At 49.4% G+C, this 27,985-nt stretch overlaps 2 protein-coding genes across 8 annotated transcripts; both read right to left on the reverse strand.

Moving 5' to 3' along the window:
* Positions 1-159: 159 nt before the first annotated feature.
* Positions 160-12,546, reverse strand: PRPSAP2 (phosphoribosyl pyrophosphate synthetase associated protein 2). 5 transcript variants are annotated; one of them, XM_061570114.1, is made up of 13 exons: positions 12,410-12,546; positions 11,794-11,934; positions 8,071-8,123; positions 7,875-7,941; positions 7,392-7,564; positions 7,131-7,246; positions 6,816-6,871; positions 5,135-5,292; positions 4,767-4,805; positions 3,280-3,350; positions 2,605-2,751; positions 1,193-1,304; positions 160-867 (listed from the first exon to the last, which is right to left on the reverse strand). In XM_061570114.1, the coding sequence occupies exons 2-13, from the start codon at positions 11,874-11,876 to the stop codon at positions 812-814; spliced, it is 1,131 nt and encodes a 376-aa protein (XP_061426098.1). In that variant the 5' UTR covers positions 11,877-11,934; positions 12,410-12,546; the 3' UTR covers positions 160-811. The 5 variants fall into 5 exon arrangements, with proteins under 5 accessions (XP_061426098.1, XP_061426099.1, XP_061426101.1 ...); XM_061570115.1 differs by having other exon boundaries at positions 11,794-11,931; positions 12,410-12,512; XM_061570117.1 differs by lacking the exon at positions 4,767-4,805.
* A 1,968-nt stretch (positions 12,547-14,514) lies between these two features.
* On the reverse strand, positions 14,515-24,741 carry SLC25A17 (solute carrier family 25 member 17). Of its 3 annotated transcripts, XR_009756398.1 has the most exons (10): positions 24,373-24,741; positions 22,392-22,452; positions 22,104-22,170; positions 21,499-21,653; positions 19,723-19,839; positions 18,991-19,136; positions 18,777-18,876; positions 18,505-18,600; positions 17,384-17,466; positions 14,515-17,150 (listed from the first exon to the last, which is right to left on the reverse strand). XR_009756398.1 is itself a non-coding variant. In XM_061569831.1 (9 exons), the coding sequence occupies exons 1-9, from the start codon at positions 24,439-24,441 to the stop codon at positions 17,003-17,005; spliced, it is 972 nt and encodes a 323-aa protein (XP_061425815.1). In that variant the 5' UTR covers positions 24,442-24,739; the 3' UTR covers positions 14,515-17,002. The 3 variants fall into 3 exon arrangements, 2 of the variants coding, with proteins under 2 accessions (XP_061425815.1, XP_061425816.1); XM_061569831.1 differs by lacking the exon at positions 18,777-18,876 and having other exon boundaries at positions 18,961-19,136; positions 24,373-24,739; XM_061569832.1 differs by lacking the exon at positions 18,777-18,876 and having other exon boundaries at positions 24,373-24,736.
* Between the last annotated feature and the right edge of the window lie 3,244 nt (positions 24,742-27,985).

The raw sequence follows: 27,985 nt of genomic DNA on the forward strand, positions 1-27,985 counted from the left end.
AAAATGCACGATCAGAGAGGATGATGGGGATTGGATCGAGAAAGCAGTCCAAGACAGGCAACTCGGATAAACTGGCTCCCAACGTTTAAGCCAACATTTGCAGATTACGCAGTTCCAATATTGTTCAACGAACAAATCTCAAGAGGAAATACACAGGAGTGTTTGGGGAAATGTTTTATTGACATCACATCAGACACTTTCACATGCTTGTTGCATACATTTCAATTAACAAAAGAAACAATACTACGTGATGCTGAGCTTTGTACATATTTAATCATGAAAAAGCAATGACACCTACAGTTCATATATGATAAGTGGAAAAATTATTTCAACTGTAAAAGAGAAGGGGCAGGAATGTGGATATCCTTCACACATTACAACAAGAATGTTATCCAGCGTAAATGTTACCATGTGAACACAATTGCAATAAGGTAAGGAATTCGTAATTTTGTATCAAACTTTCCCTTATAATGCCCACAAGTGCTGAGTTGTAAAACACGGTTTTGTTCATTTATCTTCATGTCAAAACTACACAGCATTCAGAATCTCCACTTTAAAACTAAAAACGTCTGTGACAAACTAGTAGGCCATTTCTGTTGAGTACATTATTATCTCATTTAATATTCCCATGGCAAAAATGTAATGGCATACAATAAGTGCACCCTGCCAGCCTTTATGGTCCACCAGATAATCACAGATAAAAGCTCCACTTCTAAATACAAGACAAGCAACTTTTAAGTTGTAGCAGGTGTATTGGACATGAAGTGTTCTCAAGACTGCTAAGCTGTGGTGAACAAGATGCTCCCAGGGTTTAGTGTATGCCCTGCTGTCCCAATCCGGAAGAAGGAGAGAACTGTGGTGATTGATCTGCCAAAACGTGAAAAGCAGCATTAAATGCTGTGCACACATGGAACCTACAGCATGGGTTTACAAATCAAGGCAGCAAAAGAATGCTGGAAACTAGAAAATAAAAGGAAGAACCTTGGAAAATAGCGCACACTTGAGTCGGGGACCACCAAGCACAAACCAAAGAAATGATCACCCATTCAGCCATCTCCCAGAGGGCATGGATGCAACTTCAATGACATTGCAAGCATTCAAGGCAGGTGGATAGAGGCCCAGCAGGTCGCTCCACCGCGGTGCGCCTAGTCATCGACGCCAATGTTGCGGAAGAGGTAGGACATGGACTCGCCGTTGTGGATGCGACGGATGGCCTCGGACACGATCATGCTGATATCCACCGTTTTGATCTTGTGGCACTGCAGCTTTTGCACCTCGTGTGGGATGGTGTTGGTCACCACCACCTGTGCATTAACACATTCCATTAGCATCAACCTCTTGAGTATAAAGCAATGCACACACATACGCTACAAAGTTACTACGTGGAGTTACCAACACACAAGCGTGTGCTCACAGTCTGGTGAGATGGCCATGTTTCAACTCTTTGAGTTTGTTACCTAAGCAATAATACGGCCGCATATTCAGCTGTATAGCTGGTGGTCTAGACAAAGTCGAGGGTGTTGTGGTCACATGACATGCATGCAAGACATGATGGGAGTTATGCCTTCCTGCTGTTTGTGAGCACATATTTGTGGATATTGAACTTTGTTCGTACCATACGTAGCCAACCGTGATGATCGAAGGTGTATTGTTAAATCTGTTTCTCGACTATACGCATTCTGTTGATATTTTGCAGTGTATTTTATCATCAATTACATAAAGTGTTGGCTTTGAATTACAAAGTTCGGTGGCACTGCACACAAGCATTTCGAGTACCTTTTTCCTCACATGGGGGAAATGAAAAAACAGACATACAATAGCTATTACCACAAACAAGGGTTAAAATTCCACATATCCCAAATAATTATCATGCTAAGTAAATTCATTTGAGATCATCAGCATGGCTTTATTCCTCTTTGTCACTTCCTGCACACTGGCAGCAGCTGCTTCAGGCTTGAAGCGCTGTGTGACCGAATTGCAAGGCTTTCACGCAGCAGTGGCTCTTATCTTATCTGAACATAATTTATACAGCTCCTTCACTAAGGCGCTTTACGAAGAATTAACAACGGTATGTACGAATGTAATGGGGATTAGGCGAATGAAATAGATGAGAGGAAGCAATCGGGGCAAATCTGTGATGCGTGAATTCCGTGAAAGCGAAATTCACGACAGTAAATGATGACGAAGGGATTGAATGAATGGGGTTAATGATTGAATGAGAATATGAAGAGGGAACAGTACCGATGGTGGTTATGAGAGGGAGATTAAGGGGGGTCGTGGGGTGAGCATGGGAAAATAAGCGAGTTTTGAGTGAGGAGCGGAAACTAGTGAGGGGGGGTGAAATTTGTTCCAGTGAAGGGGGGCGAGGAGAGAGAGACAGTGTAGATTGAGCACAAGGAGGAGGAGGAACAGAGAGAGACAGCAAAGAGTGAGGAGGGCGTAAAGGGCGAGAAAGAACATAGGATACAAGAGTGGAAAGATATGGTGGGGTAAGACCATGAACGGATTTAAAGTTGCCGGTTAAGTAACAGCAGTTTGGTTCAACTTGGGCCGGCTGCGAACTACCCGCCGCCCCGCCAAGTGCAGCCTGCATGCAGTGAGGACCTCGTGAATGGGAGATTCTTCAATGAGCCGAGGAGCGTCCGACGAGAGCAGGCCGTGAGTGGCCATTACGTAGATCTTGTAGGCACCCCGTTCCTTCAGGGTCTCGGCAGCCATCACGAAGCTGTGCACATCATCAATTATGTCGTCCTGCCAAAATAGTGAGATGGAATGCAGCTGCATTACTTTGCTGGGAGTAAAAGTAAAACAAATTACATGGAATATGCAGTACAGAAAGTTCTGTTCAGGTGGCGCAAAACAATACAACATATTGCCTTCATTGCTTCAACTACAAAGTTGACCAAAAGCTGAATGACATTCGAGCAGGTAGTGTTGAAGGCAACTACACAAACTGAAACTTGCTTAATGTCTAAGTGTTTAGAAAACACGGGAAAGCATCGGGCCGCAACTGCATTCGTGTATCCCTGTAAGTATTCAATGCACGTGCGAACAATGACATACGCAGGTTTATATTCTTGGTTCTTTCGGTAAAGTCACGTAGAAGGGAAATAATAAAATAAAACAATAAAAATTCTCACGATGTTTCGACTGCAACACAAGCAATCATCATCAGGTGACTTCATGGAAAGAACCAAGAATATGAATCCCTGCAGTCACGAAAGCTTTAAATCAAAATTTATACGCAGGTTTGTTAAACGTTCACTGCATGGCACTTACCACAATAATTGCAATTCTTCCACCAACATCTCCCACAACCGTAATGGGTGGCTTCTCCTTGGGCATCATTACTGCGGTAAATGTATTGGGCAGATGGCATTAACGCAGGACTTTGGACAGCAGCCCCAGTGGGTGTCTACAAGCTCCATGCAACTATCACAATAACTGTGGCATCCAAGAGACATGGAAAAAGGTACTGGCAACCATTTTAACTTATATTAAATCATTACACCAGGTAAGCAGTGCAGTTTCTGCATTGTGAGAGATCACATCCAGTACAGGAGTGGGTCCATTGTGCTGACATTAAATTAACTGGGATGTGTACAAATAAACCTACTTTTTTAATTTAACTATTAATCTGCCTCTAATTTTATACAAATAACACAAGAGCAAAGAACGCTACATTTTTTGTAAATTTGGTTAATAATAACCGTAACATACTTGAATTGAGTTAGGATTATGCCAATTAAAGTGTTTTTCTCTTACGGACAGTCAGGTGTCTTTGCACATGGCCCCACCCCTATGTGGCATTGGAACGGAGCACTCACACTTTGGAGAAAGTTTGCGCCATGCTTACCCAGTCGACCAATAATCATGGAACACACAGGCAAGGCGTTGGCAAAACCTGCACTATGTCATCATGGATAATGGAACTCAGGTTCTACAGAATGCGAACGTTCAAGGTGCATGGAAACTAGCTCAATTCATCGCGCATTTGCTGCGAGCTGTACATGCACTCGGTACCGAAATCCTGAATGGAATTTTGTGGGGACGGTAAGTGCAAATGAGCATGCTTTCAGGATTAAACCAGATTTCCAAAAATAAAAAGGATTCAACAATAATGTAACATATGCCTTGTGTTGAACCACATTAAAAATGTTATATTTAATTCTTCCAGTTAAAAAAAAAAACTGTAAAGTTTAACATTACCAAAAATCAAATACTTTACTTAAAGTGTACTGAATTGTTTCATGTCTAGTTCAGCCAGCATGAGACAGGTCTGACAATGAGCGCATTCTAAAATGTTGTCTGCAACAATGAAATGTGTGGGTTTTGACAACTGCCCTTTGCTTTTATATTGTATATTTAATTTTGATTTGCAGAAAGACATTCATAATTTCTGAATGAGGCAAAACTCTCTTACAATATATGCAATTCAAGCTCAGATTTGTTTGCAAAACGTCCAATTGCAAGCCATGCAGGAAGAAAATTAAGGGTCCAAATGATTTAAAGGAATGGCAATTATTTGAATGATGTAAATGGTAACCAGTCGTAAACCACCACCACAATGCAAGTATAGCAAACTCTACATGCCACACACAGTTTTTTCCCCCACACCTTTTCACCAATAAATCAATTCAAATCTCTGGAAGATAGGAAAAAATAAAAGAGCCCATTGTAACAGTATCAGCGTTTTCTCCATGTGTTGATCTCGGTGCAACAAAAAGGCTTCAATGAATGCGGGGCAGGCAAACAAATGGGCGTACTTGGCAGCTCTAGTCCTGGGTATGAACTTGACGGTTTTCCTGACATACGGACACAGCAAAAATGTGAGTAGATGTCCTTCCTTCGAGATGGACGCACGAAGTTGTAGGCTTTTACATTTGTTTTAAAACTGTCGAACACTCCGGAGTTTTACTTGCAACAATCCCACCTTACTCGAAAGGAAAGTCAGCAACAAAACTGTTATCGTTAATGGCACATCATTTTTTAAAACGGTTGCATGTTAGAAATTAAAAAAATGCAAATGAACACACACGCACGCGCGCCTCCTCCTTCTCCATTAGCAGTGTTCGTTAGCAGCCGGCGTTCGCTCGCCGCCGCCGCCGCCGCCACTGCGTTGCAAGTGCCTTACGCGGAAGCTCCAAGACGGGGTGGATGGCAGAGCTCGAGTTCTTCATGACAATGGGCGGTGGCGAGTGCCGCCCGTCGTCCATGTCTGACTCGGCATCCTGCGCCTCCCCGTGGATCACGGCCATGGCGAGACGCAGCCGCTCTGCAAACGACTGAGCCCTGTCTCGCCAGGTACACACACGGACGTTTAAACATCCGCCCCAACACGCACTGCCTACCCCAAGTTGATGTGCGTGGGACAGGCAGCTCTTGATTATCCGGGTCCTCTGGTTTTTTCCCCTCCAGATTTATAAAACATGTGTAGGGGTGTTAAAGAGAGGGCCCGTTATGCATGGCAGCCTATGGAAAACAAACACAGTGGGCGGGGCTACGTAAGTGCACGAGGAGGTGCCCTCTACGACGTCCGAGCCAGACACCCTGGGGGGGGCTGGTTCGAACGTTATGATCCCCCGGGGCCCCACCCCTCAGGGAGGGGTTGGGTATAAAAGGGGATGTTCAAAGGGCTCGAGTCAGTTATGTTTAAGCTAAGGGAAGAAGACTGAAGACGTCTTAGATAGAGCCCTGGACTCCCCTAGTTCGATGTCCTTTTCAGGGCCGGACAGGACTGAGCCAGCGGCGTGGTCCCGAAAGCCAGAGCCGGTGCTCTTGTAAGAGCTGGTCTGGAACTCCGGGTACCGGGCCCGACTTACCAGTGTCGGGCCAGTTAGCCTCCCCTAGCCCATTAGTGGAGGATTCGGGGCTAGGACAGAGTTAGCTAGGGGTGTATCCCGAGTTATACGGGTGAGGGGGCCGATACCCCCTCGAGTGTGTATATGCCCACTGTCGTATTGTGAAATAAATATACGTGTGCCTCAACCTCGGCGTCAAGCGTCTTCACCGGTACTTCAACTTCACATGCTTCTGAGATTGTTTAGATTATTAAATGCCCAAATGATTCTGCTTTTGATGAGTAATCGTTTGTGGCCAGGTCGCTTCTGAAAAATAAGTAAATACCTCATTGGACTTTGGCCTGGTAGGATGGGGACGGTTTAGTTTAATTTGTAAGTGCTTGGGTGATTGTTTACCATTATTGTACTTTTCACTCCCTTCACGTTTTTGTATTGTTGTTGTAATGTTCTTACCCACCCCTACTGGACATCTGTGAAAGAGCTTTGTAGCGGATTCTGAAAAATGCAAAGATGCATATTCTTTGGATCTTTCTGTAAAGTCACGTAGATAGAAAAAATAAAAGTAAAAAATAAAAGTAAAAAAATAAAAACTACGACGTGTCGATCACACACGCAGAGGTGGGGGGATTTAGTAAACTTGCATGTATGTAAATGAGGATATTAGAATATTATTTGTTTGACAATTATCATGGACAGCCCTCTATAAATCCACTGCTGGATGAAGGCCTCTCCACACCTTAAAAGTTGCCAGTTGTTTGACCATATTTCCCCGCAATGACTAGTCTGTTTTTCTTGCGTCTCAAGGTAATTGGTTAATTTGCCAACACATTTGGAGTCATGTGTGCATCGGTCAATGAATCTCAATGAGCTCATAATTAAACCAGCAGACATCGAGATATGTTATGTATTGCTAATCTTCAACCCTGATAAATCTCACCACTAATAACACAAGTTATCTGTACGAGCACAATCACTAGGAGCAGAGTCTGAAAGCATCGCAAAAAGGCAGCTGACCTTTTGGCAGAAGAAGGCGACTTTGCCACAATAACAGCATTTCTGTAGTCTGGAATCTACAACAGGCATGAGTAATTGATACAACAAAATTAGTACAAATAATACATTCAAAAATGTTACTTCATCATGTTCTGTATATCTGAAGATTAGTTGTATATTATTCTTAACTGTGTATATGTTTTCAAGTGACTTTCCACGCATTTTTTTTATTTAAACTTGAAAGCTATATTTCTCATTTCAAGGAGCTGCTACCTGGTTGCAAAGGTTATAATTAATGCTGCAGCATAGTTGCAATTAAAGAGCCGTTGGTCGTACCTCATCCTGTATGTACTGAATCAGAAAAGGTGATGCCCTCAGGTTATCCACTGGGATGTTAAAGAAGCCTTGTATCTCCTTCTGGTGCAAGTCCATTGTGATCAGATGTGTCATGCCTGGAACGAAATGTGGCTTTAATTGCAAAATAAGTCATCAAGTAAAAGCACAATAATAATTGTGCTATGTAGAACAATAATTGCACGATAATTGGTGGTTGTGCCAAGTGTAGCTTTGATCAGTCAATTATTCTCCAGCTCTAACCTGCTTTGCACAGCATGGATGCGAGCAGCTTGCAGACTATGGAGCCGCGTTTGCGCATTTTGGAATGCTTGCTGTAAGGGAAGTAGGGCACTACGCCAATAATGTTGCGCGCTGCCGACGTCTTGCACGCATACGTCATGATCAGCAACTCCATCACCGCTGTGTTCACATCCCTTGGGATAACAAAACAGAAAAGAGGTGCCAAAACATCTACATAAACAATGAAAGAGCGTTAAAGCGTTTTCTTAAAATATACCACTCACAAACCTATCATTATATTCCAGTTAAATGGTAAAAAAATTACCATCGTCATGAACATTTACGAAGCAGCAGTGAGTTCTATTAACAGAACACACAACCAAAAACATACTATTTGTCATGGAAAAAATGTATAAGGTCAAATAAAAAAATCTCGCAATGCACAAAGGTTCTGATTGCCTTGCGGGCTAGGTTATATAATCAATATCTAAATATACTCGTTACCTTGGGCACGTCTGAATAATGAACACATCCTTTCCTCGCACGGACTGCTGGATGTGCACTCTCGTCTCTGTAACACAACAGCATTAAGGATGGCAATGCATTACAAAAGATGATTATACGAAAAACACCTTTACATAAAAAAAACCTGAACATTATATGAATGCGGGCGGTATAATGAATGGCATGGCATCACCACCTCTGTTTGGCTCCTGGTAGACCTGAGCTTTTCCCAGATCAGTGCTCAGACGCCTGAAATTAAAGTACACAAAAACACATTTATTCTCTTCAACATTTTGCACAAACTTTGTAATAACCGACATATATCAGACAAGGAGAGTCAATAGCAGTGGCCATTTATTTTTAATCATTACATTCATAACTCGGAATTTCAATGAAGAGTTTGGATGGAGAATTCGTGTGATAACCCCTATCTCGTGCTGCTTATGTACATACAGTCCCCATGAATCTCAAACTCCAAAATATTTGTTCTAGACTAGTGCATTTTTTATTTCAGCAAAGTCACTCGTTGTTGATTTTATTTAGTCACAGATGCTTTTCTCAAAAAGCAGGTGATGTCGACCTAGCTGAACTTTGTGTTTCTACAAATCACAGTCGGTGGCTTTACCACTCTGGCAGGAGCTAAGCACTTCAATCTAGGAGAGCTCTGGGAACCCGTTCCATCGATTAAATAACAAAACTTCACAACTGGATGCATCGAGGCAGGCCTGTCTCGGTCACGAGTTAGTCTGCCATAAAACTCCAATCACGTGTTTCCAAAGAATCGGACACTCCTTCCATAAATAAACAAGAGTTAACGACCCCAGGCAAAGGCTGCCTCCCCAGTGAAGCAGGCGTTATTTTCCACACGAATACCTTTTAGCCCAGTGGCGCTGTGGGCCACAGCTCTTCATTCACAAAGGAACATTTCCGAATTACCCACCCTTGTAGATCCCTCGGGCTTTTTATTTATCGTGTAGATGGAAATCCAACTGCTCGATGGAAAGCTTCCCCCCGGCACCTCCGATTAGCACGGTTGGCCACGTGTGGTGTGAAAGAAGTTCAATGAACATGCATACATACACCTTGCGGGTCGTGGCCAGTACGATTTGCTGATGGTGGGGGGGGAAACGTGAAAGTGCCACACTTCCATTCTCCTCCAAGCCCAATCTCACCACTCCTCCCATGCTCCTCCAACTCCCAATGCCTCACCACCACTCTCCCTTGCTCCACCAATCACCCAGTCTCACCACTACTTTATCAACACCCCCCCCCTCAACATCAGTTTCACCGCAATATATCTCCTCCATCAATCCCCCAGTCTCTTTCACTATACCTCCTCCTGGCATCTCCCTTGAACTCCACCCCCCCGCCACCTAATTTGAAATAGACTTCTTCTACGTTAACTACCACTCACGGTCTTCTCGTCTTTCTCCTTCGTCTCTGCCAACCTCCTCAATGCGTGCACCTAATCCTCTACACTTCCAGCTACAGTCTCACCACTACACTACGGCACCTCCAATACCAATACCCGCCATTCGCCACGATGTGACGGTGACGTTACCACGGCGCTCGCTGACAGGTCACGAGACAGACCCAGGTGCTATGGGTTGACCGAGATGATTGGCAAGATGTGCCTCCGACTGTGCATACTTGCTGCACTTTAACCGCCTGGCCCACCGCTCGTTGTTGTGAGCGTCGCTCCTCTGCTCTCCGTTGTTGTTGGAGGGCGACTGCCTCCAACTGTGGCCCAGTAGCGTCCTTCATGATCCTCCTCCATAAAGGTCAGTCTTAACACCGCTGATACCAGTCATTGGCAAGTCCGCTCAGCACATCCTCCCAATCCCTCTTCTCCAGCCCGTGTCTTGCCCGTCTAACCCCCTCAATCCGGCCAAACAGACGCTGCTTGGGAATACACTATACAGTACCTCCTCTTCCACCTCCAGCAACACCGACACTGCCAATGTAGCAGATCCACGACTCCATTCATCCCTTTTGGTCTCACCCGCACGTCCACCACTCACGCGCTCGCCCTGTATCGCCACTACAATCAACAACTCTCATCTCCGACCACCCACTGAATTACATTGAAAAATGCACAGCCTTTTGTCAATCCACTAATGGCTTACCATACCGTGTCGGACACTGGGTTGTTGTTTGGACCAAACCTCACCAGGTGGCGGGTGCGGGTTGGTGGTGCGTGAGGGTTGGTGGTGAGTGAGAGCTGGTGGTGAGTGAGGGCTGGTGGTGAGTGAGGGCTGGTGGTGAGTGAGGGCTGGTGGTGAGTGAGGGCTGGTGGTGAATGAGGGCTGGTGGTGCGTGAGGGTTGGTGGTGAGTGAGAGCTGGTGGTGAGTGAGGGCTGGTGGCGAGTGAGGGCTGGTGGTGAGTGAGAGCTGGTGGTGAGTGAGGGCTGGTGGTGAGTGAGGGCTGGTGGTGAGTGAGGGTTGGTGGTGAGTGAGGGCTGGTGGTGAGTGAGAGCTGGTGGTGAGTGAGGGTTGGTGGTGAGTGAGAGCTGGTGGTGAGTGAGGGCTGGTGGTGAGTGAGGGTTGGTGGTGAGTGAGGGCTGGTGGTGAGTGAGGGTTGGTGGTGAGTGAGGGCTGGTGGTGAGTGAGGGCTGGTGGTGAGTGAGGGTTGGTGGTGAGTGAGGGCTGGTGGTGAGTGAGGGTTGGTGGTGAGTGAGGGCTGGTGGTGAGTGAGGGTTGGTGGTGAGTGAGAGCTGGTGGTGAGTGAGGGCTGGTGGTGAGTGAGGGTTGGTGGTGAGTGAGGGCTGGTGGTGAGTGAGGGTTGGTGGTGAGTGAGGGCTGGTGGTGAGTGAGGGCTGGTGGTGAGTGAGGAGTGAGGGCTGGTGGTGAGTGAGGGCTGGTGGTGAGTGAGGGTTGGTGGTGAGTGAGGGTTGGTGGTGAGTGAGGGCTGGTGGTGAGTGAGGGCTGGTGGTGAGTGAGGGCTGGTGGTGAGTGAGGGTTGGTGGTGAGTGAGGGCTGGTGGTGAGTGAGGGTTGGTGGTGAGTGAGGGCTGGTGGTGAGTGAGGGCTGGTGGTGAGTGAGCGCTGGTGGTGAATGAGGGCTGGTGGTGATGAGGGCTGGTGGTGAGTGAGGGCTGGTGGTGAGTGAGGGTGGTGGTGAGTGAGGGCTGGTGGTGAGTGAGGGTTGGTGGTGAGTGAGGGCTGGTGGTGAGTGAGGGTTGGTGGTGAGTGAGGGCTGGTGGTGAGTGAGGGTTGGTGGTGAGTGAGGGCTGGTGGTGAGTGAGAGCTGGTGGTGAGTGAGGGTTGGTGAGTGAGTGAGGGCTGGTGGTGAGTGAGGGCTGTTGGTGAGTGAGGGCTGGTGGTGAATGAGGGCTGGTGGTGAGTGAGGGCTGGTGGTGAGTGAGGGCTGGTGGTTTAGTGAGGGCTGGTGGTGAGTGAGTGCTGGTGGTGAGTGAGAGTTGGTGGTGAGTGAGGGCTGGTGGTGAGGGTTGGTGAGTGAGTGAGGGCTGGTGGTGAGTGAGGGCTGGTGGTGAGTGAGGGCTGGTGGTGAGTGAGTGCTGGTGGTGAGTGAGAGTTGGTGGTGAGTGAGGGCTGGTGGTGAGGGTTGGTGAGTGAGTGAGGGCTGGTGGTGAGTGAGGGCTGGTGGTGAGTGAGTGCTGGTGGTGAGTGAGGGCTGGTGGTGAGTGAGGGTTGGTGGTGAGTGAGGGCTGGTGGTGAGTGAGGGCTGGTGGTGAGTGAGGGCTGGTGGTGAGTGAGGGCTGGTGGTGAGTGAGGGCTGGTGAGTGAGGGCTGGTGGTGAGTGAGCGCTGGTGGTGAATGAGGGCTGGTGGTGAGTGAGGGCTGGTGGTGAGTGAGGGCTGGTGGTGAGTGAGGGCTGGTGGTGAGTGAGGGCTGGTGGTGAGTGAGGGCTGGTGGTGAGGGCTGGAGGTGAGTGCCACTCGGGGAGGGTGCCTACTCACTCGGCTATCTTGCGGGCCAGCTCCACGCAGGCGGGGTTCGAGTTGGCCGAGAAGAGCATGCAGTCGGCCTTGGACACGTTCATGGCGGCGACTGTTCCCTGCCGGGGTGGTGGTGCTGATGGCGATGACGGCGACACGCTGCTGTGAAGACGACGACGACAATGATGATACACTACCGATGCTGCTGATTATAGTTTACACTTGTGTACAGAAGAACAGCGATGACAATTGTGTTTTATTAAGTACGGTGCTACGACTGCTGGTGTTGAAGATGATCTGCCACTGGTGATGGTCACGCTGCTGTGTGTAGCACTGCTGATAGTGTTGCTGATGGCGATTTCTCACGGCGCTACTGCTGATGATTGTGACAGCTGAAGCGGGTGATGCTGCAGCTCGCTGGCACTGGCGATGCTGACGACGATGCTGACGACGTCGATGTTTAGGCCGTGATGAAGGTGATTGTTGAACCACCTCCAAAACACGCAGCCACAAATCCTCTGCGGGGCTCTCGACAGCCGCTACTGTACGCTAAGCATGGCGATTACCTCCCAAAAAAACACACACGCATACACACACGCGCAACAGGAGACGAGTAAACAGGCGCAGCGGCTCCCACCTCAGCAAACAAACATCCAATGGCAGCGGCGTCACCCTCAGCTCTCCCGCCAGGCCGCGACCTGAAGGGTTACGCGACGTCACTTCCGTTAAATACGAAGCCGACGACGTCACTTCCCCCCGCCCTCACGGAGCAGATGACGTCACGTACCCTCAAAGAAAACGTGACTTTACCGAAAAACCCCACGAGTATGACTCCTTGCAGTCACGAAAGCTTCAAATCTAGAACGACACTTCCCACCACAAGGAGCAGGTGACGTCACGCACTCCTACACAGCTGGTGACGTCACGCACCCTCACAGAGCTAGTGACGTCACGCAGCCTGGCGGTGAAGATGACGCCACTCTCCCCTCACGGTGCTGGTGACGTCAAGTACACGCACGGAACCTGTGACGTCACGCACCCTCACAGAGCTAGTGACGTCACGCAGCCTGGCGGAGAAGATGACGCCACTCCCCCCTCACGGTCCTGGTGACGTCATGTACCCGCACGGGGCCTGTGACGTCACGCGCCTGACCCTCACCCCGTCAACTGGTGCCCGTGTCGGTGCCTCAGGCCCCACTGAGCTCCGCTGCAGGAGGAAGGGACCCGCGGCTTGTCGCCTGGACACGGATAGCGGCAGCCACATCGTGTGAACGCGTGGATTGGTGGATGTGGCGGGGAAACCCAAAAACAACAAAATCCACGCGAGCACAACGGGGAGAGAGAGAGACACGAAAACTCCAAAGAGCAGCAGCAGCAGGCAACGTCAGGGTCGAGCTCGAACCCACGACCTCCTGTGCACTAGGCGAGGTAGTCGACCTCGTACAGCCACAAGGCACGGTCGTCTTGTTCTTTCGCAGAATGGCAAACATCAATGCGACGTTCAGGAGGAGCTCCGTGCCGATGTGTCTGCTAGCCACGGCGAGAGGGCTTCACGAGATGGTCACATTTAGATAATCCTCCTCCTTTCTAGATTTCTTTCTAGACCAACAGCGGGTAAAACATCAACAAGATATTTTTTATTAATTTTGATGTTTTACCTACGTGACTTGACCGAAAAAACCTAAGAACAAGATGCACAAACTGTTCTCTTAGCCCCGCCCACCCTCCCAACACGTTCCACTCATTGGCTTCCACATTCAGATAAGCCCCTCCCCCTTCCCTTCCCCCCCTTAAACTTGTATTTAAGTTGTATCACACATATTTGGCAAATCTAGAATTAATCCCAGCAACGTAGCAAAAGTGCTGTTTCATCTACATAACAAAGGCTCAGTCCCATTCACAGCTGCCGCACCTTTACATCAGCCGCACCTGAACAACTCTTGGAACCTCCCAGTCCAACCAGTCTACACAACAAAGACTCATTCCTGGCAGCGGTTTCAGCCGCACCACCTCTACATAACAAAAGGCTCAGTCCCGTTTACACCTTTACATCAGCCGCACCTTAACAACTCTTGGAACCTCCGAGTTCAACCAGTCTACACAACAAAGGCTCATTCCTAACAGCGTGCTTCAGCCGCACCGAACCTCACAATAATAATATCCAGGGCCTACCTTGGCTACTCCCACCCTCAACCAGTATATATAGAGGACTGTTTTCTTGTAATTTCTCTTACTTGATACAGCTATCGTGCTGTGACGGTTCCACCTGAAGACGGAAGCTTGTGTTGCCTCCGAACCGTCGTGATTTTTATTTTATTTTTTATTAATTTTAATTTTTTACCTACGTGACTTTACCGAAAAAACCTAAGAATATTTGTATTTAAGAGCTTGACTCTTGGCATTTTGCCTCACTTGAGACAGTAAATCTAGCTGTGACGGTCTCACCTGATGACGGAAACTTGTTTTGCCTCCGAAACGTGATTTATTATTTTATTTCTATTATTTTTTATCTACGTGGCTTTACCGAAAAACCTAAGAGTATACCTCCTCCTGTTGAAGGTGCGCTGACTGCAGTTGTGGACTGCACGGTGCAGAGTTGGTGTTGCAAGGTCACACACATCCCGTGGCTTTGTCTTTAATGTCCCCTTCATGAATGAGGCGTGCGAACTGGCCTGCTGGTGTAGAGTACTGCAAATATGTAATGCGACATGTGCGTGGATGACATGAACGAGAATCAAGTCGCAACCTGTTAATTTGTTTATTCGGCAAACGCTTGTTTAAATGGCACGGCAGCTCAATTAATATTTCAACAAAATCAAAATGTTACAAATATGAAATGGAATGTAAAATTCATGACCCTATAAATGCACCTCGACCTGTTTGCCAAGTTTACTTTCCTGCCGTAGCACTTCGAATAATTGAGTCAATTAAATTTTAATGTATTTATTGATATTCTTAATTTATTATCTCTGTCGAGAGAGCTTTGGTGGGCCAATACATTTTGCATTACGTGATACTTTTCAAGTTGCAAACTCGGGCTGTCGTGGGAGTGGTGGCGCAGCGGTTAGCGAAACTGCGACCCCAACCTGTCGACCCGAGTTGAATTGATGTCCACAGCTCTCTCTCTGTAGCAGCGAGCGAGATCTCTAAACTTCACGAACCTGCATTGGCCAGCAGCATGTTGACAAAGGTCCCTACTTGGTGTTGCCGTATCTACTTGGGACTATGACACTGGGACACAGTGTACTTTCACCTGTAGACAATTCCCTTTGTACTGGTAGGATACTCCAGGTTACACCAGCCCACAGGGGATTATTCTGTCCGTCTGTCGTGCATCCAAAAATTGGAGGGGTGGGGCTGGGTGGAGAGTGGGAAGGGGCTGGGTGGGGAGGATGGGGCTGGGTGGGGTGGGGTTGGGTGGGGAAGGGCTGGTCACCCCTTGGTGCCCTTAAACGTTTAACCTACTCACGCCGGCTTGTGCCCGCCCTCACAGTCGGCCATATTTGCGGAATACACCACGCCGCCGTTGACCTTGGCCATTGACCGAGCAACCCAACGTTCCTACCAGCTCCCTCCGCAGGAATGTGTTAATGCACGAGCGTGCTTTCACGACTCCCCACAGGGATTAGGAGGGCAAAGGAACGTCACTCCAAACTTTGTACACACTGGCCCAAAGGCAAATGTACTAACCGCTAGGCTATTCAAACTTTTACTAACAAATTCATCCACACTAACGTATGTCCAGTGTTCAAATAGTATTATGCTGTAGACTGGTGTAAGCATCTAGATTGTTGTAATAGTTTCCCAGTTTTAGGTTACAGATCAGCAACGCCAAAAAAACCCTTCACCAAGCTTGATAAATGTTAGTCTGCTATATATCAATGTAGGACAATATCATACCGTTTGGGTCAGGTTGATCGAAGCCGTTAAGATTTATTTTCAAGCAATTAGTTTGACTGGTGGTGAGTCTTCTATGGCTAGTACCATTGTTAGCGTTCCCGTGAAATTCACTCCTTGATTTGTTTCCACCCACGCTGAGAACACACCTTGTCCAGCCAGCACACCGGTGAAACCACTTCTGTTTTCGATTCGTTCTTTGCACCGATCCAGTTTGGAATTCGAACCCATTGTCTTCCCCGCCCCCCCCCCCCCCCAAGTTCTTATAACCTAAGCAAATTCAACAAATGTATTCACTCTTTATCTATACCTTCAATAGTGCTCTTTGTTTCTGGCCACTTGGTGTGTTGGGCCTTCGGGCAACTGTGCTCAGCAACAGCGATTTAGAAGTATATTTAAGTGCGGTTGACTCGATTATCCGTGCTAATGACGCGGATAATTCAAAATCATGGATAATCCAAACATAACCATTTGCAGCGGATGTCTATGCCAAAAAACCACTGATATAGGTATAAATTAAAACTCACAAAATAAATGATCAGATAAAGCACTCAAAATGAAGCACAATTGACAGATTTTGATGCTTGCTCTTTCAATGTAGAATCGACCGATCGATGAGTGTGCAGTGACAACATTTTCCTGCTCCCGGCGCAGAAGACTCGGCCCACTAAGTGGACAGCAGCAGCGCCACGCCAATCAACATCAAACTCCGCCCACCATTGCAAAGATATTGCAACTACTGTACTGTTGAGGCGATCACGTGGATTTCTGATTAACCAGAGTGCATATTTGTTTGGTTTAAGCATCTAACTTGTCATAAACATTTCAAAGAATAATAACTATTTTTTTATTATTAATACGGGCGGAAGGGAAAATCCACGAGTTATTAATTTGTTAAAATCTCAGGCTGCGCGATTAATCCGCAAATCAGATTAACCGCACGTGGATAATCGAGTCTACTACTGAAGTTGTGAACATTCACAAGTCAATAGGAATGTATTTGTCGTTATTTTACTGAAACTAGAGGCCCACTGAGCTACGTAGCTCTGTTTCAGACGCATCCTAGCCACAAATGACAGCTCAACGAAGTGGCTTATGGAAATGTATAGCAGCCAAATACTCTAAAAGGGTGATGTTGATTATAAATGTGGAGAGGAAAATCCACACGACCACATGGAGAACGTGCAAACTCCAGTTATACAGCAGGCGCCAGGGTTGAGATCGAACCCTGTATACCAGGCGAGGTAGTTAACATGCTGCTGCTGTTTCCCTCGATGTGCGTGACGACGATGATGATGACGACGACAGGAGGAGGGCACAGGTCGAAGGAATGTCAGCGTGTGGCTTGTGAATTGAGGCCCATGATGCGGAAGGTCAGGGCAGCAATCTTCTCGTAAAGGACAAACATCAGCGCTGCGGTCAGCACAGTTTGCAGAAGCTTGGCTTCCAATCCTTTGTAGAGGCCAGCCACACCTTGCTTTCTATATTGTGGGAAGGCAAACACGGTCATATAAATGGATTGCACCATTGGACTAAGACACTGGAGCAAAAGACATTGCGATATACAATGAGTTTTTGTTGTTGTTTGCAAACTAGCTTTTGCAAGCTAGTAGATACAAAACAATAGGCAGTTGTAGAATAAGCACCTTCATACGAGTATTTACATGGTTGCGATTACTCATGTTTTGAACACTTTGTGTGGTGGACACCTCACCTGACCCTCTGGCTGATGAGGAGCAGGATGTTCTTCAGGCTTCCCAACACCCCCGAACTGCTCCCACTTTCATACTGTCCAAACTGAGACATCAAGTCAGGCACGTTCAAGTCAGTCAAGTCTCAATCGTGCCCGACATCTCTTACTCAAGAGTCAGGTTTTTCCCAACTCCACTCCCGTTCCTTTCCCACGGATTGTCAAGCTCATGGGGGTCGACAAGCAAGGTGACAAAAAGGGCCAGATTTTTTGTAATTCAGTAAAAAAAACAACTCGGTATTTGAAGAGCCCGCACAATGCACGTTATGAATTCCACACAGGAAGTTTTCCTTAAGTCCAGCTGGCTGTGAGATGAAACGTTGATATTTTTATTCCCAACGTGTAAAATAATTGTGGTTTAATTTATGTGTGTAGAACTTCTTATGCACCGTACGTAGCCAGCCGTGCTCATCGGAGGTGGGATTAACGTACAGTAGTCTTCGTCTAACGGGGTAGTAGGTGCGTTCCTGAAAAATGCCGCGTGAAGTGAAAAACGCACAAAGCGAAAACGATTTTCCCAAAAAACATTGTAATGTCTTCTTGGTTCTTTCGGTAAAGTCACGTAGAAGGGAAGTAATAAAATAATAAAAATAAAACATAATAAAATAATTCTCACGACGTTTCGGCCACAACGCAAGCAACCAAGAAGATGAATCCCTGCAGTCACGAAAGCTTTAAATCGAAATTTAACATTGTAATGGTAAAGTTTGGCGAGATACGATGTACTGCTACGCGCATGCAATGAGGTAGCGGAACAAATAACCGAGGGCACGCTGCCGCGTTACTGTATGATTCCGCTTACTGTATCGCACCGCTAAGTCACGCAACTCTAGAAAGTAGTTCGCCGTTGACCACTCAGAAATTGCGTTATAACGGTGCACGTTTCGCGTTGTGTGAAAAGTGTTCCCTCATGGAAGAACCACGTTAAAGCCAAAACGAGTTCTCGTGTGAACACCACGCGCTAAGCGAGGACTTTCCTTTTGCGTATGTACGCACGTTATATCTCAGCTGAACGCAAGTCTACACGAGTCATGCTCTACGTGATGACCACATGGTGCAGAGGGTTTGCCACAGAGCTGCCGTACCCGGAGTATGGACTGCACCGTCTGAAGCGGGAACGTTGCGGTGGTAGCGATCGCCTTGGCGATGGCTCCGATGATGAAGATGTCCATTGCATTCAGCTGCAACCAAAGGGGCAGCTTAAGGTCGGAGACAACATTGCAAATATCCGCAGTCGTAACCCACGCAGGACAGCGAGTGTGAGCGTGACGATAGGTGACACCGCGCATTGTGAAACGGGTAATGTCGCTGCTGCGTAGTTTTTCGCGGTTTTGCCGCACGGCTCTCTGGGTCGCACCGCGCATTGTTCGGCACGATGTCCAACAGTTCAGGTCCGTGAGGAAGCTCTCGGCGTGTGCAGCGAAACATCGGACACCGCGCCGAACGCGCGGTATGACCTGAAAACGCATCGTAGAACCGCGGTTTTAAATAAAAACGTATGCGCTAAACAACAAAAAAGGTCACTTTTGGTTTGCAGTTACCACGTCGTTATTATCATTGCATGCAGTGACCTTCATTTTGCCAGAGGCGGCTTGCCTCTTGAGGCCTTCGTAAACCATGAACTGGATGGCAGGGTTGAAGGCGAGGACCAGGGAGGGCAGCGTGCCGTTCCACAGGGCCCTCACGCCCTCCTTCTCTATGATCTGCCTGAAGGCATCTGAAAAGGAAGCGCCACAGCATGCGGTCCAAGGTAAAGGCGCAGCCCTGAAATTGCTCTTTTTTACGCCAGCCACACAATGACGACAACGAACCGGCGGCCCTCCGAATTGCAGGGTCCGCGGTGGCTAGGAGATGCTTACTAAAAGCGATGCACGGGAGCAGACGCTGCAGCCAATCCGGCCGGTTGAGCTCCCTCCGTGTACCATAACACCGCAGCAGTATTCCCCGGCACATTGTAAGGAACGGCAATGTTCATCGTTTACGAATGCAGGAAGTGCCCCGGCAAATGTTGGGTTTCTTTTCAGGCAAAAGCAGGACACGAGCCCAAATGAAACCTCAGTACAGTACCAGCTCTGATATGCGATTGTATTTTCAATCAGTAGCCTCATTGAATCGACCTCAGAAGTAGTTCTGTGAAGTTATCTTCAAGGAACATTTTTCTGATGTATGTATGTTGAGCTTCTTTCACACCCTACGTAGCCAACCGTGCTAATCGGAGGTGCGGGGGAAAGACACCAAACTTAACACAAAATATCAGTTCTAAAGAAGTGAGTTTTCAATTTAGACAACTCGTGATTTCTTACCAAACATTCCCTTGTAATTGGTCTGCTCAATGCGCTCGTTCCGGAATTTTGCTCCCTGCAGCTTTAACCTGGTGTTCACCACCCACATGGGTGTCGTCAGCAACACGTTCACAGCGCCTACACGATAGAAAAGGCACACGCACACACAGAGATTCTTCATCGCCAAATACAGGTGGTGGTCCACGACTGCTTTAACGACGTCACAACTGCATTGCTGGAAACCCTGTCGTTGCAAATCGGATCGTCGTATATAACACGGCGGGCTACGTACGGCGAGAAGGAAGTTCAACATACATATGTGCAAATGGTAGAAACATCACTTGCCGATGTGTTTTTCCTTTTATCGGTCGTATTTAACCAGTTTCGTAGGTCAACGATCCACAAAGTCACTCGAGAATTACAAAAGCTCCACGCCAAGTCACGTCTGGAAACCAGACCGACTCCGTTACAAATGCATTCGGGAGTCGTGCCCGAAGTTGCGTCGTAAATCAAGTTATATAAACGTGGTGAATGTGGATCGTGGTAAATCAGACCGTAATAAACCAGAGAGACCGGCTGTATAAAGAACCCCCACTGATGTTTCCTTGATGTGTACAGGGCATTCGGCGTACACGCTTGGGGGTACATGTCATAGAAATGTTCTACAGCACGAGTTCAAGTTCAGTAAGCGAACACAAATAATGATTATTACAGAAACTTTGTTTCGACATATGGTTCATGAATTTGGTCATTGGCGAAAGACACGGAATCTTGAAAAGTGTGCAATGGACGTACGGAGAAATTTGTGTACTGGGAATTACATTGACACGTAAAAACAATGAGGGGCCATCCATTTAGTACGTACGCATGGAGGGGGGGTTCACCCAAATCCGTACGCTTGCGTATGGGGGGTCTACTGACAATGTACGCATAGGAAACGGGGGGGGGGGGGTGAAGCATCGATAATAATTTGTCTGCATTGGCCTTCAAATGAGTTAGATAGTCCGGCGGTGAACTATCTGTTTGCTTAAACACGTCAATATTATTCATCCTTGATTGTTTCTGAGTAGATTAAATATCGGCTGTTCTATAGGATTCGGGGGGGGAGGGGTGCGTCAAGCGTACGCAGGTGGGGGGGGGGTGTAAAAAGTACGCGTGCGTACAGGGAGGGGTGGAGGGGTCAAGTTGACAGATTTTTGCGTACGTACTAAATGGATGGCCCCTAATGCATGGATTAGAGAACGTATGCAGATTAAAGACATCATTTAACTCGTTAACTATTTTTTTTCCAGATAAGGCCCACTGAGCTATAAAGCTATTTTTGAGAAGTGACTTGGCCACAAATGATAGCTCAACGAAGTGGCTTATAGCAGCCAAATACTCTAAAACGCACGGTTCTTGCTGGAGGGAAAAACCGGAGGACCTGGAGAAAAATCCACGCGACCATGGGGAGAACGTGCAACTCTAAATATACAGCAGGCATCAGGGTCGGGATTGAACCCACGACCTCCTGTATACCAGGCAAGGCAGTTAACATCTCGCCACCGTGAGGTGTAAATGGTTAAGAAACATAACTGGGCTTTGGCAGGACACATCGCTCGAAGGCGTGATGGCCTATCGGCAAGAATGGAACAATTCCAAGAGGGCATATGCCAAAGAGATGAAATCTGCTTTCGTGCGGATACAATGTGGCGATCGTTACATCGTAGAACCGTGAGGTGTGGGGGAATTCAACCAGCCGCGGATTGACAACCACGATGATGAAGACAGAAAGAGGTTCAAAGCGCCTCTACCCACCAGAGAGGAATCCCATGAGCATGTCCTTTCCTGGGCTGGAATTGTTTCTCTGGTCAAGCCACAAGGTCTTGAGGCTGTTGAAGGTGTAGAAGTAAACGAAGTTTGAGCAGCAGAGGCTGCTGATGACAGGAAACCACCCCCGGTACACGGCTTGTCTAATACAGATACAAATAACAACAAGAACGACAACAATTTCAGACCACAGGGACAACATAATCACAATACCAGCAGTCAGTTTGTATTTTTAACTTCACACAATATATCTCGCAAATTATATTTTTGCCTGCATCAGTAACACCCTGGTATTGGTGCTAATTGGGTGATAATTCCAATTAAGAAACCAGAATTGTCTACTGCAAACAAGGTTGTTGTTAATAATCTCCATGAAGGTTAAGGGCAAGATAAACCAACAGAAATTCTTGCCACGTCAGCTCCGAACATGACGACAATGTACTCTGTAATGTGGGCTGTAATTAGGGACATTAATTCACATTTTGAGAAGCGATGAAAAGAAAACCTTCACGTAATTCTACGCACCAACCGAGCAAGCTTAAGCGGCAATGTTTAAGGACGATCTGAATACATCTGTGAGCGCATGTACTCACAAGCCCTCCTCCCGCACTATCTCTTTCAGGATAGTTGGGGTGGACCTTGATTTTCTCTTCTCGTCAACTGAAAACAATAAACAAACAATGGCCGAACAGCCACGCGTTGGGCACGCAAACAAGAGCTCGGGCGGCGTGATGACATTTTTTTTTGTTCGCGACGCACAAAGTCCGACACCGCTGTGAGAGACGGCGCCCAGCGAAGCCGCCTATCGTAGCGCGAGCGAGCGAGCGAGCAGACCCGGCGGGGTTTTTATTTGCGGGTCGCCACCGTGCGAAAAAACTGACCCTGCAGGCGAAGTCTGGCCGTGTCCAGTGGAAAGAACACGGTCATTGCTGTGACACTGCCCTGCGAGGGGAAAGCGGGGGGGGGGGGGTCACGTTGAATCTGATTAGCACAGCACAAGTTCAACTCCATAGTACAGCACACCGGTGTGTTGGCGAGCAAATCCACAACATTTACAATCTGGATTTGCTCTCTAACACACCGGTGTGCTGTACCAATGTAGGGGATGTTCGGGACATCCTCGCACACAAACACCACACAACCCAGGGTTAAGGGTCACGGGAGCGCTGCCGTGTACGACGCGCAATCCGATTGTTGGGTGGAGGACACTCCGATCGGATTGTCCCCAGGAGGATTAACAGAGTTTAAAGTTCATTTATTAGGTACAGCCCTGTGAGCCATTCGGCTCTTGAATCGGGTGCAACCGCAACAAACAAAAAACAAAAACATGAACAAGAAAACATCTTAAAGGGACTATGTGCAAACAGAAAATCCAACAGAGTGGGGAACATTCGCGAAGGATTGCCAAGGGGGAAAGAACCCGAAGAAGGGGGTGAGACGGGCTGTATAAAGGGAGAGAATTTGGAGGATTTGGAGGTTGGTTTTCGATGATGAGGAAGTAACGGTGTGAGTTGCCTTGTAAATAAAGATCCTGCCTAACCATCTCAAGGCTCCTCTTCACTAGTAACGAATTGGCATGTTCTGTTTACGTGACAAACCTTACTAATTTGATCTGACGGGTGGTGGCGGGTCTAACGACACATTTATATTTACGCGATATAACCCCAAAAAAAACCTGTGTAATGGATATTGGTCGCTAAACCTGTGTGTTAAACTGAGAAGTTAAATTGTGAAACTATTTTTTTATTTTACCAGGTAAGGCCAACCACTGAGGCACGTAGATCTTTTCTAGAAGCGACCTGGCTCTCACAAATGAGAGCCCCATGAAGTGGCTTATCACGTGGACAAAAAATGATCGCAGCCAAATACTCTAAACGCATAGGACCCGGAGAAAAGTCCACGCGACCACGGGGAGAGAGAGAGACACGCAAACTCCCAATATACAGCAGCAGGCGTCAGGGTCAGGATCGAGCCCACGACCTCCTGTACACCAGGCGAGGTAGTTAACATCTCCTAGCCACCGTGATGATGATGAGAGAGACACACAAACTCCAAATGTACAGCGGCAGGTGTCAGCGTCGAGCCCACGACCTCCTGTATACCAGGCGAGGTAGTTAACATCTCCTAGCCACCGTGATGATGATGAGAGAGACACGCAGCAACACACACACAACACATAACAAAGATCCCCCGTGTAGCCTTAACAGACTGTAGGGGCAAGTGCTGTTAGCGAGCACCTATGAAGGCCGGAACGGTACACGAGGGGGTGGGTGGCCAGCACCACGCCCGACCGCCTTTGTCTCCCTAGTCACGATGTTTACACACCGCACCAGGTACTCATTTGAGGCTGAGTCGACCTAGGGGAGGCCCAAGACCGGTTCAGATAATCGTCACTGGTGTTTGCCGTGAGCGGGAATCGAACTTGGGTGGCCAGGTCCGTAGTGCAGCGCGCTAAACGCTACACTACCGCTCCCCACATATAACACACATATAACACATACACACACACATACAACACACACATACATACACACACATATATAAGACACATACACACACATACAAGACACATACAACACATATACAACACACACACATACAAGACACATACAACACATATACAACACACACACAAAGACACACATACAAAGACACACACACAAAAGACACATACACACACATACAACACACATACAACACACGCACATACACACACTCACTAACCGGACCGGCGCAGTCGAACCAGAGCGGTCACCCCCCATCACCCATCATCACGACAGCGCGCGGGCCCGAGTCAGTGGATTGCGAGCACCACGAGGAGGAGGAAGAAGCAGCAGGTTGGAGCTGCTGCCCCCTACTCACCGAGGCCCCCGCCAGCGCATGGACGAGGTTGTCGTAGGAGAAGACGGCGGCGATGCTTGCGGAGGCCATCGCTCAGTGAGGGTCCCTCCCGGCCCCGCGCCGCCAACTTCCTCGGCGGCCCCGAGCGGCCCCGCGCCTCCCTCCCTCGGGGGGGTCTCGAAGGCCGCTCACGCCGCGGCCGCCTACAGCACGCGGTGGTGGTGGGGGGGTGTGAATGGTGGTGGTGGTGTGAGTGGTGGTGTGGTGGTGGTGGTGGGGTATGAGTGGTGGTGGTGGGTGAGTGGTGGGGGGGTGAGTGGTGGGATGAGTGGTGGGGGGTGAGTGGTGGGGGTGGAGTGAGTGGTGGTGGGTGAGTGGTGGTGGTGGGTGAGTGGTGGGGGGGTGAGTGGTGGGGTGTGAGTGGTGGTGGTGGGTGAGTGGTGGGGTGTGAGTGGTGGTGGTGGGTGAGTGGTAGGCGGGGTAAGTGGTGGGGGTGAGGTGTGAGTGGTGGTGGGGGGGCGAGTGGTGGGATGAGTGGTGGGGGTTGTGGTGCGTAGCCGACTCGACATGCCTCGCTAGGGGGGGGGCGGTGCGAGGACTTCGTGGCAGCGACGACAGGGGGCACTGCTCGCTGGTGCATCAGTCGGCCAACCCATGGCACCTGCTGGGTCTGAGACGTGACCCCCTGTGCACATAGCCTGGCACAGTGGGAGCGTAGCTGGTGCATCAGTCGGCCAACCCATGGCACCTGCTGGGTCTGAGCCGTGACCCCCTGTGCACCTAGCCTGGCACAGTGGGGAGCGCTGCTGGTGCATCGGTCAGTCGTCCAACCCATGGCACCTGCTGGGACTGAGCCGTGACCCCTGTGCACCTAGCCTGGCACAGTGGGAGCGTAGCTGGTGCATCAGTCGTGACCCCCTGTGCACATAGCCTGGCACAGTGGGAGCGTAGCTGGTGGCATCAGTCGACCAACCCATGGCACCTGCTGGGTCTGAGCCGTGGACCGCCACTGAGGCACCTAGCCTGGCACAGTGGGGAGAGCTGCTGGTGCATCGGTCAGTCCTCCAACCCATGGCAACCTGCTGGGACTGGGAGCCGTGACCCTGTGCACCTAGCCTGGCACAGTGGGGAGCGCTGCTGGTGGCCTCGGTCAGTCGTCCAACCCATGGCACCTGCTGGGACCTGAGGCCGTGACCCCCACTGTGGCACCTAGCCCTGGCACAGGTGGGGAGCGCAGCTGGGCATCGGTCAGTCGGCCAACCCATGACACCTGCTGGGTCTGAGCCGTGACCCCCTGTGCACCTAGCCTGGCACAGTGGGGAGCGCAGCTGGTGCGTCAGTCAGTCGGCCAACCCATGACACCTGCTGGGTCTGAGCCATGACCCCCTGTGCACCTAGCCTGGCACAGTGGGGAGCGCAGCTGGGGCATCGGTCAGTCGGCCAACCCATGACACCTGCTGGGTCTGAGCCGTGACCCCCTGTGCACCTAGCCTGGCACAGTGGGGAGCGCAGCTGGTGCGTCAGTCAGTCGGCCAACCCATGACACCTGCTGGGTCTGAGCCATGACCCCCTGTGCACCTAGCCTGGCACAGGCGCCGTGGTGACCTCGCCGTCACTTTGTGGCGGGTATTGTTGGGGTTCTCCCCACGGTGATTATAATCATCATCATCATGGGGGGGGTTCACCCGGGACAATAGCAACCTCAGCCCCGGCGGCACGCAGAAAGTAGTGGCCAATGCCACCGATGATTCCTAAAGAGGATGAAACCAGTGCGACAAGACGTCTCAACTGTTCTGCTGCTGTTCCTGTGTCTAAAACAATTTGGTCCACTCACTTTGACTCCCTTTGGAGTCGGACTGGATGCAGGGTTTGGGAAAACTGCGGCTCCTTTAAGGAACCGCCCCGCGACGTCAATTATGAATTAATATCAATAATTACGTATTAATTATGAATAATTTACATATACATTGTTATGAATTATTATTGATTGAGGACTCCGTCTCGTATTCATCGCTTGCATTGCGGCTCTTGATATCACGAGCTGTTTCCGTTTTACCGATTTCAAAACAAAAAGAACGTCTCTTCTTTTTCACTTGGGTTGACGATCCCGGGACATGGGCGAGCCAAGAAGCCATGCGTCTCATCAAGATCGATCGATTAATCAATCGATCGATTCAACCATGCGAGTTCAACCGCCGATGAAGCTTGGAAGAGCTGAATGGAGTTTACAAGAAGTCACGATCACTGCTGGTGAAAGACCCAGCGCAGCATATCCCTGCGTTTGATCTTCCCCGAAGCTCGTGGTCAACCCCTAAACCGCATCCACTGCACAAGCCATGGCAGTAGATGCGGGTTGCCTGATGATGCACAAATAGGAAATTAAAAACCCTCCAGCAGTAGAAGCGTGCGACCGTGGCCATCCAGAACAGAGACCGTGCAACGTGCAACGACGCAACGCTCCGATCCGCAAACCCGAAGGGGACACCGCAGCGACGATTCACGACTCCGCTGCTGCTCCTGATGCGGCTGCCTGGGCTTGACCAGCTGCACGTGGCATTGCAGCCGTCGCTCTGCGCCTACATCAGCAGCAGCCGCACCAACGGAGAAGAAGAATCGATCGATCTTTAGTTTACGTGCCAATATCCGCCCTCAAGTGTGCACCGTTCTTCCTTCCGATAACACATTCCTGCGGAGGGAGCTGGTAGGAACGTCGGGTTGCTCGGTCAATGGCCAGGGTCAACGGCGGCGTGGTGTATTCCGCAAATATGGCCGACTGTGAGGGCGGGCACAAGCCGGCGTGAGTAGGTTAAACGTTGAGTTTTATAAGGGCACCACGGGGTGACCAGCCCCTCCCCACCCAGCCCCTCCCCTCCCTACCCAGCCCCTCACCCCTCCCTGCACGACGGACGGACACAATAATCCACTGTGGGCTGGTGTAACTAGGAGGTTCCTACCAGTATTAAGGAAGCCACTGGCAGCTGATGCACTTTTAAATCGTCTCGATTGAAAGCTCAACGATAAGAAGTGCTTCGTCGTAGATTATAATCGGGCTTCACCGGGCAGCGAGCGGTCAAGTTGACACACCGCGGGAGACGCAACGCGTCTCGTCTGCGGCGTCGTCGTTGTTGTTGTTTACAAGGGCGACATTCTCACGACTCGGCCGTCGCCTCGGTTGGGGGGTGGGTGGGGGTGGTAGACCAGGAGGGGAGGAGGGGGCGGGGAGGACGGGGGGAGGGAGGAGGGGGGAGGGGAGGAGGGGGGAGGGAGGAGGGGGAGGGGTGGAGGAGGAGGGGGGAGTAGGAGGGGGGAGGAGGAGGGGGGAGGGGGGAGGAGGAGGGGGGAGGGAGGAGGGGGAGGGAGGAGGGGGAGGGGTGGAGGAGGAGGGGGGAGGAGGAGGGGGGAGGAGGAGGGGAGGAGGGGGGAGGGTCCTCGTCGTGACGTCAGCGCGCACAGACACGCAGCTCCCGGCAGACGCGTCGCTCTCTGCGCCACGTGCGCGCCCCTCGTGGTGGTTGTTGGTTGTGCACCACTCGTGGTGGTTGTTGGTTGTGCACCACTCGTGGTTGTGCACGCAGCTTCCTCCCATAGGTGCTGGGAGGGTGACAGCGTCTGGTGACCCCCCCCACCCGCGTGC

The sequence above is a fragment of the Lethenteron reissneri genome, chromosome 44, assembly GCF_015708825.2.
Source record: "Lethenteron reissneri isolate LAM-NWPU_2019-01 chromosome 44, ASM1570882v1, whole genome shotgun sequence".
Taxonomy (NCBI): Eukaryota; Metazoa; Chordata; class Hyperoartia; order Petromyzontiformes; family Petromyzontidae; genus Lethenteron; species Lethenteron reissneri.

Bases quoted from the DNA above. Each gene is read 5' to 3' on its own strand.
- PRPSAP2 (XM_061570114.1), bottom strand. From the start codon at position 11,876: ATGAACGTGTCCAAGGCCGACTGCATGCTCTTCTCGGCCAACTCGAAC. The intron at 8,124-11,793 runs GTGAGTAGGCAC...CTTTAATTTCAG, and splicing joins CTGGCCCGCAAGATAGCCGA to GCGTCTGAGCACTGATCTGG. The intron at 5,293-6,815 runs GTCAGCTGCCTT...CTGGCGAGACAG, and splicing joins TCGCCTTCTTCTGCCAAAAG to GGCTCAGTCGTTTGCAGAGC.
- SLC25A17 (XM_061569831.1), bottom strand. From the start codon at position 24,441: ATGGCCTCCGCAAGCATCGCCGCCGTCTTCTCCTACGACAACCTCGTC. The intron at 22,453-24,372 runs GTGAGTAGGGGG...TTCCCCTCGCAG, and splicing joins ATGCGCTGGCGGGGGCCTCG to GGCAGTGTCACAGCAATGAC. The intron at 19,137-19,722 runs GTAAGAAATCAC...CTTCCTTTTCAG, and splicing joins CAATTACAAGGGAATGTTTG to ATGCCTTCAGGCAGATCATA.